Raw genomic sequence first — 16,153 nt, 5'->3', positions numbered from 1 at the left:
TCAGGATCAGGGGACCTGCATCATCCACAGCTCAATATCTTCTCTGCTGAAGACAGTTGATCATAAGTGGAGGCTGATTCTGCTTTTCGCCAACCTACCACAATTCCTTTTCATGTAATATTATCTGAAGACACAGGAGTGAGAATCTTCCAAGTTGGGTCATTTTTGTTTCCATGGAAACTTTGTGTCATTGGTTTCTATAAGCAAGTTAGCTGGAATTTTGATTGTGTGATGGTTAATAGTATTTATCAATTTGACTCAACCTAGAATCATTTGGGAAGTGAATCTCATTAAAGGGACCGTTTACAGCAGCAGTTCCCAACCTGTGGGTCCTTTGAGGGCCAAAAGATCCTTTCACAGGGGTATCCTAAGGCCATCAGAAAACATAGATATTCACACTACAATTCACAATAGTAGCAAAATTTCAATTATGAAGTAGCAATGCAAATAATTTTATGGTAGAGGGTCACCATACATGAGAAACTGTATTAAAGGGTCACAGCAGTAGGAAGATTGAGAACCACTGGTATAGAACAAATTGGCCTGTAAATCTTTATTGTCTTAACTAATCAGATCCCAACTAAAAGTAGGCAGCACCATAGATTCGTGTCATGGACTGTATAAAAGTAGAGAGATCTAACTGTGAAGTAGGCATGCACTTACTTAACTGTATCTATGTTCTTTTATATCTAATTGTCTACTGCCTCAGTCTCCTGCCTTGACTTGCCTACAGTGATGGATGGTAACCAGAAATTGTGAGCCAAATAAGCCTTTTCTCTCCTACGTTGTTTTTTTTTAATCAGGGTGTCTTATAGCAAAAGAGGGGAAACTAGGACACATTGAACTGAGTAAAATTAATAGATAAATTTGGCAAGAATTGAAATCTCAGCAATATAACATAGTCCATTAACATAGTATATCACTATATTTATTTATAATTTATTTTGCTTTACTTACCTCATTGTAAAGGTCTTAGGCATCTCTGGTTACATGTGTTCCTTGCTGATGGTATTTTTCATTTCGCTCTCCAACTGTCTGCAAGGAATAAGTACAAATACAATTGATTTTGTTTGGCCTTAGATGGATGCTGCTTTTCTGTGCACCACGTGTTCTGTCAAGGCTGGAGATGCAGCTTGTCTTCCCTAGATTGATGCCATTTAGGGTTCTACCCTCACTCATTAGTGATTATAGGAGATCCTGGAAGATGGGGTTTCTATTGAAGTTTTTAGCTACAGTTCATTTCACCATGACTGCATCCTACTTCCAGGCAAAGAGACAGAGGAGACTCTTTACTGGCACCATCCCTTCCTTCAAGTCTGACCTTCGCCAAACCTTCTAGTTTGGGTGTATTTTTTTTTTCAGAAACTTCAAATATTGTTTGTTTGTTTGTTTGTGACACATGGGGGATAGTTGTGTTACCTAGAGTGTGTCACTAGCTGTTCTCTGAAAAAAACACATTAGCCTCTTAAGATACTATTCTGCCATTCCAAAAACGGACCTCCTTTGTTTGATTTTGGTAGCTTTTATGAACAATTATTAAAATCAGACATGAAGATGTGGAGAGTTAGAGAAGCACCTCGGTTGGGAGACGGCTTGCCTAGCATGCACAGAGCTCTGGGTTCAACCCCAGTGCCACATACACTGAGCATTGTAGTGAACACCTAAAATCCCAGCACTGAGGCAGAGGCAAGAGGAGGAGGGGCTGGCTAAATGTTAGTAAGGACATGTTGAAATTGGGCTCCTTGTGCTTCGCCAGGAGGAAGATTACGCAGACACTATGGAAAACAGCCATGTAGTTCCTCAAACACTACATAAAGCATAGACATAAAATTAGCACATGGTAGAGCAAGGCCACTTCTGGGTAAATATCCCAGACTGGGTGACATAAGCAATAGAAATAGATTCTCTTAAGCTCAGGTGGGCAGAAGTCTTACATGATGATACGATCGGGAGTTGTTCCTTCTCATGACTATGATGGCAAGACCTGCCCCAGGCTTCAATCCACGGCTTATAGATGGCTTCCTTCTCCTCCATCTTTGTGTCATGCCCTTCCGCACATGTCAGTGCCAAGTTCCCCTTCTTAGAAAGACATAGTCAGATTAGATTAGAGCACACTCTAATTACCCTATATAGCCTTTATTTTTCTTGGTTTTCTGTGACCAAGTCCGTGATTAAGAAGCAACCTAAGGGATGGATGGTTTGTTATGGCTCACAGTTTGATGGATTGCATCCACCATGGAAGGGAAGGCATGGTGACTAGTGCTCCAATGGTGTCAAGAACATACAGCTGAGATCTCTTACATCTTGATGAACACAAAGTAGAGAGCAAGAATAGAGAGGAAGTGGGGCTAGGCTGTAAAATCTGAAGGTGATGTACTTCCTTCCAGAAGGCTCTACTTCCTAAAGGTTCTGTGGTCTTCCAAAACAGCACCATCGGCTATGGACTAATGATCAAACATGTAATCCTATAGAAGATATTTCACATTAAAACCACAACATTCATTCTAATTCAAAGGCCAGTGATAAACTTCATCTCCAAATGTGAGTACATTCACAGGTTTTGGAATTCAACATGAACTGTTAGGGAGGGAAAGACACAATCCAGTCCAGCCCTGCTATAACATGGTGGATCCTTAAGCTAAGAGTTCAGCTCAAACACTAAAGTACAATTACTCTGTGAATCACTGAAGTGACCAAATGCACAGAGACAGAAGGTAGGACAAATGCTACTATGGCTTGGGGGAAGATGCAGTGCGAAGGTATTTCCAAATAGGGACAACGTTCCTGTTTAAGTTGACTAAAAACCTAGAAAATGCTAGGGACTTCAGTGCAGGACTGTGGGTGTGTAGTGCCACTAAACCATATATTTAACAATGGTCAAATGGAAAATTCTACATTGTATACATTCTGTCACAGTAAGAAATAATGCCCCATGAAATCCACAAAAAGAAATTATTTGCAGTTTGTTCTCTTTCCCATCTAAAAACTATTGTCACAGCAGAAATGATTTTTATTTTCCTCACTTCCTGAGACATAAAGCATTTCTATTTTCTCTTGGTTTTTTTTCTCTTTTGTATTGTGTGCCACTGAACAGTGATAACAGCCATTAGTTTACAAGGAGAGTCAGGTCACTAAAAGCAAAATGAGAAAAGGATGACTGATGAACAAACCATTCTTAAATATGGTATTAAAGTCAGCTTTGCAGCTTAACTGGACAGTATTTAATCTGACAAACCGCTATTTAATTTAACCAGTTTACTTCCTTGAAATATCCCACATGGTCTTCTAGTCCAAGAGGACATCCCATCATCTTTGGGATGTCAATTTGGTAGGTGGGTTTACTTCTGTATCAAAGGGCCTTGTCACATACCTAAGTAGAAAGTGCTGTGGGCCTCTGAATTTAGCATAGGAAGATTAAGAATTCTTGCCACAGGCAGCACTTGAGGTTTGAAAAGACTTTCATATCACCTTCCTTTAGCATGCATGCCAAGCTTGATGGATTTCTGAGAGTCCACACTGAACAGACCAGAACAGAGGGGCCCCAACTTCCTTCAAGAGGCCACCCAGTTCATCATCGAGGAGGCTGGGAGCTATTAAAAATTATCTGAAGAAGAACTTTATCCTTTCCTCTACCAGTTCAAAACCACCCTTTACTGCCTAGTGGTGAAACAGAAGGAGTTACTTTAAGATTTATATTTATTTTTACTTATGTGTGTGTGTGTGTGTGTGTGAGAGAGAGAGAGAGAGAGAGAGAGAGAGAGAGAGAGAGAGAGAGAGAGAGAGTACTCATGAGCATGGGTACACATGGTGGCTAAAAGAGGGTGTCAGATCTCTCAGAGCTGGAGTTACTGGTGGTTGTGAACCATCTGATGTGGGTTCTATTCACCAAACTCAGATCCTCTGGAAAGCAGCAAAGGCTTTTAACCACTGAGCCATATTTCCAGGGCAAAGAGGGGATTCTGTAATGGAGTGATATATAATCCACACCTCTGGTACAAGTTTTAAATGTCTTTTCCACATTGCGTTAGTCAATAATAATATCACTTTCTTACATTGTGGTGGTTTGAATAGGTATGGCCCCCATAGGCTCATGTATTTGAATGTTTGGCCCATAGGAAGGGGCACTTGTTGGAGGAAGTATGTCACTGTGTAGGCGGGCTTTGAGTGCTGAAGCTCCACCCAGTGTAGAACAGTCTCTCCTTGCTACCTGCAGATCAAGATGTAGAACTCTGAGTCCTTCTCTAGCACCATATCTGCCTGGATGCTACCATGCTTCTTGCCATGATGATAACGGACCTAACTTCTAGAACTGTAAGGCAGGCTCAGTTAAATGTTTTCCTTTATAAGAGTTGTTGTGCTCATGGTGTCTCTTCTTAGCAATGAAACCCCAACTAAGACATATGCTTAGCTTTTCTCATCTGTGGAATGGGATAATAACAGACTTGATAAGTAACAAAATAGACACTTAATGAGACATTCAACAAGTAAAAGCCAGTAAGCCAGTCTTGCTATTGTGGTAGAGATGGATAGATAGATAGATAGATAGATAGATAGATAGATAGATCCTACAGAGTTTTCACAAGAGGGAAAGCTGAGGCACTAAAACATCAAGTGATTACACCAAAGTGCAGTGATTTCACCAATTATCAGATTATTGTTTCAAAGCCTAGGCTTTGAGAGAAAGACATGAGCTTAAAGATCCTGTCCCCCTCCTATGGTGATACAAATCCAGTGTTTATTATGTGTTGATTAAATTCAAAAATTTATTAAAAATGTTAGGAGATAAACTGTAGTTTCATTGGTGTAGTGGTCACTCGTTTACATTAAAATTTACTGTTGAACATATTATATTTTAAATAAAATTTGCCATAATGAAGCAGAAAAAAAAAAGATCCTGTTCCACTTCCACTTATGACTGTTAGATCTGTTGCGTGTTCCCTACCCCTAATTCCTCACCCAGAAGGTGATGATAACCACTTTCTTCTCCATTTATACTTGGCTATGAGTCAACAAAAACATTGGCTAGAGAAACACTTGATTATGATTAAGGTCTCTAAACCCAGCAACGTCCTGCGGGTGGCTATAGTTCACGTCTGTTTTGTTCGACACAGTGTTCTTGGGTCCTAGGTGTTTGACTAGGACACAGTAGGTACCTAATCAATGTAAGTGGATATAAACTGGAAAAATGAACTATCACTGCTTCTCCTAAATGGGAGTTTCTCACTACAGATGTTTCCTGAAGAGCCTCCAAACTTCTACTAACCGTAGGACTTGAGAAGGTGCTTGTAACTAATTCCCACCCATGTGTATCTTTGACTCCAATAATAAAACAGATCCCAGATTCTAAAAGGGACTAGGTCCTTTGAAACCAACAAGTATAGATAAAAATTGGGTTGCTAGATTGCTGTCATTATAAAGGAGGCTGCCATTTAACTGCAAGATGCACAAAAGGCCGGCCCATTTCCAGAACAAATCTATGGATTGTCTCATGAATCCAAATTCTCACAGAAAAGGACATGCCTATATTATTAATGTTGTCATGTCAGAACCTGGCCCGTCTGCTGGTGTGTTTGCTTGGGCGATAAAGAGCACTCTGTGCCACTCTCTGACTGCTACATGGTCATCCTGAAGTTCAGACTGGCTTCTCTTGTGTTGCTCAGCAGTGATCAGGATGCCCTGGGGAATTCTGCCTGGAATGGTGATAAAATCTTTCCAGGAGCCACCATTTACTTAGATTAAAGGAAATTAATGGAAGCCCTTTTTAAAAAATTCATATTCACCATCCAGTTCATTACAGAGAATGAAAGAGAAAAAAATCAGCCAGAAGAAGTATACAGGACAGGATCCAGAGAAGGACTCCATTGAGATACCCTACCATCTTTTTCCCACAGACTCATGGGCATGTTCGTCACCTGATGTCCATATATGACAAGATGCATAGGGCATCATCAGTGAAGTTGACCAGAGTTCAGACTATTTATGTAGGTAATGTATAAGTATAATAGAAGGAAAGGAGGATGGATGGATAGATAGATGGATGGATGGATGGATGGGAGGGTAGATGGGTTAATGTATAGGTGAGTGGGTAAAGAATAGATAAATGGATGGATGGTGGATGGATAGATGGATGTGAGAGTGGGTGGGTTCACAGATAGGTGAGTAGGGGAGGGATAGGTGGATAGACAAATGGATGATGGATGGAAGGAACAGTTGGTAGAATAAATGGGTAGATGATGGAATTTCAAGTGGTTGATCTAGCTTGTAAGTCAATTGAATTGCACAACCCAAAGCTTTGCTCTAAAGTACATAGATGGTTCTTTGGTGCATTTATTGCCAACAAAATCACATTGTTAATCTCTGGATAGACCAAAGAACCAAGCAAACAAAAATTACCTTCTAACATTCAAGGGTAAAGTCAAGACTTCCTTTAGAGTAAGGATGAACCCTTTACTGAATACATATATTAGCTGTATTTGTGTTCATACAGGTAATGCAAACGGTATATAAATTCAATTATATTATTCAGTGGGTAAAAGAGTTTGCCACTAAGCCTTATGACTTGATTTTGATTGACAGAACCAATTCCTGAAAGCTGTCCTCTGGTCTCTATGCCAATGTGTGCATGCATGCACATACACACAATTTTTAAATTTAAATCTACAATAAAAAATGGAATTAATCAAACTAAGCTCTTGGCAATCAGCATTGAATGAAGTAGAATATATGCACTTTTCCTGTATTTCTGTTTTTTGCTAATGATGCTGTGTCATGTGGCTGATGGTAATAATTACCTTTAATCATGTAGAGAATAAAGGACAAGAGGAAGAAAAGGCTACTGAGGCTGCCAGGCCAGTTGATGTGACGCCAGATCTGAGGGCCACATGAGCTTATAAATAGGATGGAATCTGCTGACTCACCTTGGGGTGGAATGGCATGCACTGGCTGAGTCTCAGGAATCCAAAGTTGGGAGCTCCCAATGAAACCACAACACTAGGGGTCAGGGGCAAACAAAAGGAAGGGGGAACCTGTTCAAGGGAGAAGGGCTCATCAACAGAGGAGAAGGTTGACCTGCAGCAAGTAAGCAGGATTGTCCTGAGTCTGGCCAGAAGGTCAGTGGGGACAATGGCCAGGTGATCATGCAACTCAGGTTGTGGCCTTGAAAAAGCCAAGGCGGAAAATGGGAAAAGGAACGTAGAATCAGAAAAGTAGGAGGAGTTTGTTTCTTGCCTGCTTTGTATCAGCTTTTCCCAGAACCCTGCCCACTAGCCAAAAGAAGCAAGTGACAAGGGCACATGTCCCTCCCAAAGGTCACTTCATAGTCTTGATCTGTCCTCTTGTGAAAGCAACACTGAAGAATATCCATATCCGTACCTCATAGTTTCCTGATACATCCTACCACAGTACACAGAACAAGGCCCACCTGCCCACCCCTACCCACACAACAAAATGCATCTCTAGACTCACTTTGCAGGGACTGCACTCCAAAGAGGGAAGTTCGGGGAATGGGGCTGACTTGAAAACTACAAGCACAGTCTCCCTCTACATAGACTTTCTCTCAAAACAAGATGGCAAACAGGGGAAACAAGCAAACATAGCCAGGGAAGACCACATGATGCGACATCTTAGTCTACACTCTGGTCAGAAGGAGCCACAATCTGTGGGTTTTGTAGGCTCAGTCTATATCTTGCCCTGGCTTCTCTGTGTTCTACTGAGCTATGCTTGACAGAGTCCTCGCGGGCTGTGTTCTCCAGTTCAACAGCATCTTGAATCTCGGCGTGACCTGGCTGACTCTGACCTCACCTATCACAGCGATGTGTTTTCTGAATGGTAAGTGCAACTGAGTCTGTCAGAGGGAACAGTGTGAACATCTCCCAAGTGTGAACATCAATCTGAGAAGCTGGCATTTGACTATGAAAAATGTGTCCATTCCAGGCAAAGCCCAGTGGGTCTTGGACACTATGGGGCAACATTCAGAGCACTAGAAAGATGATGTTCCCATGTGACCCTGAGTGCATTTTGGACCCATCTCTAAACTTGGGTACATAGGATGCTGATTAACATAGATCTCACCTGATGATGCCAAGGGCAAGGACAGGGTCTGGGTTATTTCGATACCCTTAACACCAGCACCACGATGAGCTCAGAGACAGAGAAGAAAATAACTGTCAAGAAGAGGGAGAGGGGGGCGGAAAGAAAGCAGAGGGAACAGTGTGAAATGGGTCCTGTCATCCCTTTAGCTGGAAAACCATGAGCTCAGTCTCTGTTAAAGTGAGGAAGCACCCTCCCTTTTCCTACACCTGCCACCCAGAATTCCACCTTCCAGGTGACCTCAGCCAGGAATATTTGGCACTTGTCACTAAGTCTCCAGGACACCTTAGGCAATTGTCTGGTCCAGAATTGATTCCTAGAGCTTACTCCTTCCTGCCTGTGGAGAGAGTTGGAGGATCTACTGTACAAGGTGACTAGGATGTGGCAGGGGTTAGAGATGCACACAGACCAGGTTACAGCATCACAAGGCTCCTCACTCAGGGCTCCTGTGCAGACAGAGAGGATTGTGACTGGTACCAGGGACAGAATGAAGAAATGAGAACTGAGTGACCTTTCAAACTGTAATATGTCATCATATATGGAAGACGACTGTCCCCATATATGCTCAAGGAAAGCTCCATATGAAAGAGGCACACAGAGGGAGGGGGAAGGGGGAGAGAGAGAGAGAGAGAGACACAGAGAGAGAGAGACAGAGAGACAGAGAGACAGAGAGACAGAGACAGAGACAGAGAGAGAGCAAACAAAGCAGGCCATCAGTGACACAGGGTGACATATGATGAGGATGGAAGATGACTGCTGAGAGTGGCTGCCAAACACTGAATGAGAATATTAGGACCCCCAAAACATCAAGACAGCCGGAAGCAAGATAACCAATGGAGACAGATGGTAGCAAGCTGCTTTGACCCTGAAACATGGCTGCCTGTCCAAGGGTAGATGGCACAACTTGACAACAACACATGTGAGAAAAGACAGGGGAACAGGGAGGGTTGGGGCCATGTGCAGGATATGGGACGCCTGGCAGGCAGGGCTATAATAGGAGATGGAGGACTGTAAAATGGTAGGACCACCCTGTTCTCCTGTGTTTGGGGTAGAAACCCTGTGAGCTTTAGGGACTGGAAAATTGTGAGGACAGTGGGAGAGAGGGAACTGGAGCCATGCCATGTAAGTGACAGTGGAAAGAGCTATGTTTAACCTGGAGGAACAGCTCAGCAGGGCAACCCAGCTCCCTTCAGACATTGAAAATACTATCTCATAAAAGAAGAGGGATTGAAACTTATTTTGCCTGGTGCCTGTGCTGGGGCTGTGCAGGTGCCATGGAGGCAGATCTGGGCTCTAGAAGAGGAAGGCTGATGCTAACAAGAGGTTAACATCTATTCATGACACAGGCTTTCCTCAGAGAGACTGAGCTCCCCATTATGGAAAGGACTCAAGAATAGGCAGTTGACTCCCTCTAACAAGTCTGCCAGTAAACCTAAGCTGGCAAAGACCACCTCCCTGGGGCCTTTGACCTCCAGTAATTTGAGTCTTTTCCTTGGAGCCACGAGACAAGTCTGCGTCAGGAGCAGGTGACTGAAGGAACTCCGTCTCAGTTCTCTGGACCTTCACGCCATGATGTTCACAGGCTGCTTTTCCTCTACTCAGTCAGGGCCTCACTTCAGCTGGAGCACAGAGACAACAGCTTGAGGCCATCCTTGGGGTAATTAATGTCATGCCATCCACTCAAAGGACATGAAAACCTCCAGGCAGGGCCACGTTTCTTCAAATTACCATCCTTACATCACATTATGGGCTTTTGTCTCCATTGGCCTGTCCTCCAGCACAAGATGGTTTATGCCAAATTGTAACCAAAATAGAACTGGGCACTGGGACCCGGCATGGGGACACTCATTCAAGGATGTGGGTTAGTGGCCTCCATCATGCCTGGCCATTCCCCTCTCTAGTGAAAGCTGTAGGACACTGTCTTTTCTTTTATTGCCTTTTAAGATATTTTATTTTTTAATTTTATTAAATTTATTCATTTTACATCCCAGTCACAGCCCCCTCCCTCCTCTCTTCCCAGTCTCATCCTTTCACTTTCTTCCCCCTTTTCCCTCTCTCCTTCTCAGAAAATGGGAACCCTCCCTTACAAACACACCCCCCAGAACATCAGATTGTTCCAGGACTAAGCACTTCCTCTTCAAGAGTGGGAGTCGGGGGCTAGAGGTCTGGGAGAGAGAAGGGGGAAGGCATCTCTGAGACAAGCTGTAGACTTGCAACAGAATAGGCTCCTGGGAGGTTATGGGGGTGACTATAGCTAAGACTCCTAGCTGCAGTGAACAAGGAGACTGAAGTGGCCACCTCCTATTGAGGACAGACTTCCTATGGAGGGAGGGGGACACCAACCCACCCACAAAACCTTCAACCCAAACTTTGCCCTGCCTACAGGATATGCAGGGATAAAGATGGAGCAGAGATTGAGGGACGAGCCAACCTGAGACCTATCCCATATGAGAAAACCAACCCCTGTCACTATTAACGATGCTCTGCTATGCTTGCAGACAGAAGCCTAGCATGACTATCCTCTGAGAGGCTCCACCCAGCAGCAGATCAAAATAGATGCTGAGACTCACAGCCAAACATTAGACAGAGCTCAGGGAGTCCTGTGGAGGAGTGGGGGTGGGGGGGAAGATAGAAGGTCACAGAGGGGACAAGAACTCTTCAAGAAGACCAACAGTGTCAACTAACCTGGGCTCAAAGGGGGTTTCAGAGACTGAAGCACCAACCAAAGAGTATACATGGACTGGACCCAGGCCTACAACACATATATAACTGATGGGAAGCTTGGTCTTTATGTGGGTCCCCTAGCAACTGGAGCAGGGGTCATAGCTGACATGGACTCTGTTATCTGCATTTGATCACTTTCTCTAGTTGGGCTGCCTTGTCTGGACACTGTCTTTTCAATGAGCAACAAACAATCAGGAATGACAGCCAAACCCAAACCTGAAAAGGAGGTGGAACACACCACAGATGCATGCAGGTCTGTGCCCGAGCCTTGGACAAGGTTGACCAGCAGAGCAGAGGTTGTACGGCTTGGCTGGGGTCATGGAGCAGCAATGATGAGTGACAATTTCCTGGGAATTGAAGACTTCCATCCCGAGTGGAAGCTTAATTAGACTCAGAAGGTTCTAAAGGGGCCTCCTTAAGACTCAGGAAGCTAACAATTCACAAATCGCAGGAGGTCCCTGAAATTCACCAGGTCCCTCCTTCTCCAAGCTTATACAAGTAACATGAAAAAGCGACTCTTCAACCTGCTGAGCTGTCTCCAAGTTCTGCAATGTGCTTCAGGTTTCAAGCTTCTGAGTGGTACCCATGCTAGGATGATGTTTTGGTGATGTGGCTGCCTTGAGACATATGCTCCCCTATAAGTAACCCCTCCCCCATACTCCTAAAGGCAATCCCAATATCCTGACTGGTTCACCAAGTTTGCCTTTGGTGGTATTATTACTTCAGTTGGGCTTCAGTTCACTATCTGGGGTAAACAGACATTTCTTTATGTCTCCCCTAGAAAAGCATCAGAGCAAAGCTGAGGGTAGGAATCACGTTTCCTCCTACACTCAACACTCTCAGAAATGTCACCCTGTAGAACCAGCAGCACCAAGACGTCCCCTGAACCCTCTGCTCTCTGTCCCCTTGTCTCTGGGACCTCTTTTATATCGATTACAACGGGATGATAACAAAAATTGCTATAGGAGAAGAAATGCATGATGTGTATGCCTAAAAACAGTAAGTAGAAACACACTGTTGCCTCCTTCCCAAATGTCCTCTGCTGGGCAAAATGTACAGGGAGGAGATATGAGAACAAAAAGACGGGAACCTGGGAGGTAAATAAAATAAGTGGGCTCTGTCCATATCTTCAAATAAATAAACCCAATTTGAGATGGATTAATGACTCAGAATAATTAAATGATACAACTCTACAGAGTAAATAAGCAAGGTGCCAGACAAGGGTGTGGTAAGAGCTTGAAATAATTTAATAATGATCATCGGCAGTGGAGCACGGGAGCTAAGAGGTGCATTGTAGTGCTAATCCTCACTGGCATGTGTTTGAAAGCGTCTATAGCTCAAGACTGAAAGAAGGGCACGTTGTGGGTATTCTGAGCTAATGTTACAGCATAAAAGGAGACATTTTAAGAGACTGGAATAAAATTTGTAAAACATAGAGATCAGTGTTGTTATCCATAATTACACATGCCAATGAGTCTTCCTGTAAGGCAACTGGAAAAATTGCTACTGAACAGGACAGGAAGTGGGGAAATTACTCATTAATAGATGTGGCAAAAATGTTGTTCCTTTTTTTAAAAAAGTGAGGAATTCCTGTAATCCTACTACTGAACAGCAAAGACAGGTTGGTCTCTATGGCTCACTGGCCTGGCAGCTGAGCCAAACAAATGAGTTCTAGGTTCTAGGCCAGTGAGAGAGACCCTATCTCAAAAGAAAGGTAGAGAGTGTCTCAAAGACCCCTGATATTGCTCCCTGGCCTCCGTATATAAGTACATATATGTAAACACACACACACACACACACACACACACACACACACACACACACACACACACACATATGACTTGAACAAGCCCTGGACTGAGCCTGGCCAAGCCTACACCCAACCTCTCACATGCCTTCTCTAAATAGAAGCCTGTCTGACAGTGTCTGCCCTTCAGTTGCCTGCAGGAGCCAGGCTGAGAGTCCAAGCTGATGAGATACAAGCTAATTTTTACCTGGGCCCACCTGTCAGTGTCAGTTTCCATGAGTCTTGAGTAGTCAGATGCATAGTGTGTGAAACCATAGCCTGTCTTGGGGACAGACTGTCCAGTAAGGGTAGTAAGAATCATTGGCCACTGGGAAATGGGTTCAATGGGTCTAAAGTCTGAGCATTAGACAAATCTACCACATTGCAACCTCTGTTCTCTGTAGATCCTGATGGCTGGGCCAGTGTCTCACTTTGATACAGCCCATCTTTAATACCTACCTAGCACCTGCTAACAAAGAGAAAGGAAACCTGGGGCTCAGAACATGTGCAGGCAACATGTCTGGCTAATATAAAATAACTTAGTTTGATCACCATTTTTGGTTCTGTGGTTACTTCCTATTGATGGGATTACTTACATATACTGTAAGACAATGAAAAGAAATGCCACCTAGTGACAAGCCAAGTCTTAGGCAAATCCTGAGGAAACAGACAAGTTGAAGGCAGATCTACTGAAGCTGCTATGAACCCTGCCTGATGCTTCTTAGCATCACTTGGCACAAGAGACAGCACACAAGGGCTGTGCAGGTGAAAAGAGCCCATGGGATACTCTACCCAGCTTCCTTAGTTCCGATAAAGCTCAATGTGATGGTTTGAATAGGTATGATCACCACAGACTCATGTGTGTGAATGCTTGGCCCATAGGGAGTGGTACTTTTAGGAGGAATGGACTTGTTGGAGTAGATGTGGCCTTGTTGGAGGAAGTGTGTGACTGTGGGGGCAGGCTTTGAGGTCTCCTATGTTCAAACTATACCCAGTGTGACACACAGTCTCCTGCTGCTGCCTTCAGATCAACATGTAGAACTGTCAGATTAATTGCATTGACAAAGAAAATCTCAGAACAGCCTAGTATAGACTCTATTGTATGGTTACAACTGTTCATTCTTATGATGAGCATTTTGATAAAAAGGACCAAGCTGAGAAAGCAAAAATACAAAATATATAGTTCAAGAAAAAAAAATGGGCACCAGGAAGTAGAATGAAGCTAAATGCTGTAGTCAAAGAGATAAACAGATTAAAGATATTAAATGAGATAATGGAAGATGTGACCTCAGGGCAAGATCCAAACCAATTAAGCTTCCATCTTGTAGGGAAAAAAATAAAGAGCTGTTTAGATCCAGAGGTGGTGTTAAATGCCTTTAATCCCAGCACTCAGGAGACAGAGACACGCAGATCTCTAAGTTCAACGTCAGACTGGTCTACAAAGCAAGTTGCAGAACAGTTAAGCTTGGGCAGTGAAGGAAACCATCAAAAACAGAAAGCTGGTAAAGATGCAACTGAATGAGACAGTCATAAGGGAGGCTGGAGCCACAGAAAGCAGCAGAACTTGACAGCTTAGCCACAGGATTCTGGATTTAGAGTCAAGAGTAGAAGAAAGAGGTTATGGAATCTCCCTCTGTAACTAAAGAAAGTCACTGAGGCCAGGCATATGGCAGGAGTGTCCCTGTATGCAGACTCAGAGAGGCAATTGTGTAAAGCTGTGGAGGTGAAATCTGGATTGCCTTGGAGACCACAGATGTTAGGGATGCCAGAGGCATGGGATACCTGCTAACAGGGAATAGAATCAGCCCAAAGAAAGGAGTGTGTTGAAGTCAACAAAGTTGAAAGGAGATATCTGAAGAGCAGTTTGACATAAGACATAGAAATCCAATGTTTGGTCTTGGTTTGGTCCAGTATTTCCTCACTATGCTCCATTCTCTACACTTTGGAATGGCAATGTATATGCTATACCATTCTATGTTGACAGTATCTGGTCTTTTATTTTGGTTTTATAGAGGATTACAGTTAAGAGATTGCATGAATCTCAGGAGAGACTTTGGACTTTTATAGACTGTAGGGACTTTTGAAGTTAAACTGCATGCATTATGTTATGGCTACAAGCCTATGGGAGGCAGGGAGTGGAATGTAGTGGTTTGAATAGGTAAGGCTCTCATAGACTATCGTGTTTGAATGCTTGGCCCATAAACAGTGGCACTATTAGATGTGGCCTTGTTGCAGTAGGTGTGGCCTTGTTGAAGGAAGTATGTCATTGTGGTGGCAGGCTTTGAGGTCTCCTATGCTCAAGCTCTGCCCAGTGTGGTACACAGTCTCTTGCTGTGCCTTTGGATCAATATGTAGGGCTTTCAGCTTCTGCACCAGTACATGTCTGCCAGGATGTTATCATGCTTCCCTCTGTGATGATAATGGACTAAGCTTCTGAAACTGTAAGGCAGCCCCTTCTAAATTTTTGTCTTTAGAAGAGGTGTGGTGGTCATGGTGTCTCTTCCTAAGACACCTAGGATAACATGGACATAATTTGTATTTATTTAAAGGCCTTCCTTAGTCACCAAGAATTCTGGGAGCCATGCATATGGTTTCTTTCATTGTCCATTGATCCTCTCTCACAGTTACAGTGATTGACTCAAGCCAGCCTGGCAGAAATGAAGATATTCCAGAGAGATGCCATGCCTCTCAATCTGACTATCAGACTATTGAAACAATGAGCTCAAAAGAAGTGAAAATTCCCTACGGTTCTCATGCTGGAAGAAAGAAAGGGCAGCAGCAAAGGTAGAACGTGCCTCTCTGAAAGAGATTTCACAGAGATTTCCAAAAAAAGTGGAAAGTATGTACACTTTTAATTGGTTTATTGAAAATGGATGGCTAGATCTGACTTGAAGCACAGGTTGCAACACAAATTCAGTGGCACCGTCATCCTCACTATCCTATTGCCATCACCATCAGCTTCATCACTGTATCCACAGCCAGCACCATCAGCACCATCACCACTGTGCAAGTTAGGGGTTTTTGCTGTAATGAGACACCATGACCATGGAAACTTTAATAAAGGAAACTATTTAACAGGAGCTGGCTTATAGTTAAGAGGCTTATTCCATTGTCACCATGGTGGGAAGCATGGTAACATGCAGGCAGACAGGGTGCTCGAGAGGGAGCTTGAGAGCTCTATATCCAGATCCACAGGCAGCAGGAAGAGGGAAAGAGACATTGGGCCTGGCTGGAACTTCTGAAAATCTCGAAGCCCACCTGTAGTGACACACTTCCTCCAATAAGATCACACCTACTCGAACAAAGCCAGGCCTCCTAATAGTGCCACTCCCTGGTGACCAAGCATTCAATATATGAGCCTATGAGGGCCATTCCTATCCAAACTGCCATAACCACCATCATCATTATCAGCATCATCTCCATCCTTACTATCACCACCATCATTCATCCTCACCATCAGCACCACCATAACGACCAGTAGTATCATTCTCACTATCATCAGCATCATCCTACCCTACCACAGCCATCATCACCACCCTTACTATAGCATCACCT

At 43.5% G+C, this 16,153-nt stretch overlaps 1 protein-coding gene across 2 annotated transcripts in view; it reads right to left on the bottom strand.

Moving 5' to 3' along the window:
* The window catches only part of SSUH2 (ssu-2 homolog), a 257,314-nt gene that overhangs the window by 141,816 nt on the left and 99,345 nt on the right, over positions 1 to 16,153 (bottom strand). For both annotated transcript variants that reach the window (XM_084766759.1, XM_084766760.1), the window contains exon 12: positions 958 to 1,035. In XM_084766759.1, the coding sequence (XP_084622885.1) occupies positions 973 to 1,035 (63 nt within the window). In that variant the 3' untranslated portion in view covers positions 958 to 972. The remainder of the gene's footprint in view (positions 1 to 957; positions 1,036 to 16,153) is intronic.

Source organism: Acomys minous, assembly GCF_964271855.1.
Source record: "Acomys minous genome assembly, chromosome: 17".
Taxonomy (NCBI): domain Eukaryota; kingdom Metazoa; phylum Chordata; class Mammalia; order Rodentia; family Muridae; genus Acomys; species Acomys minous.
Note: the sequence above shows the minus strand (reverse complement) of the source record. Positions and strands in the feature narration are given on the sequence as shown.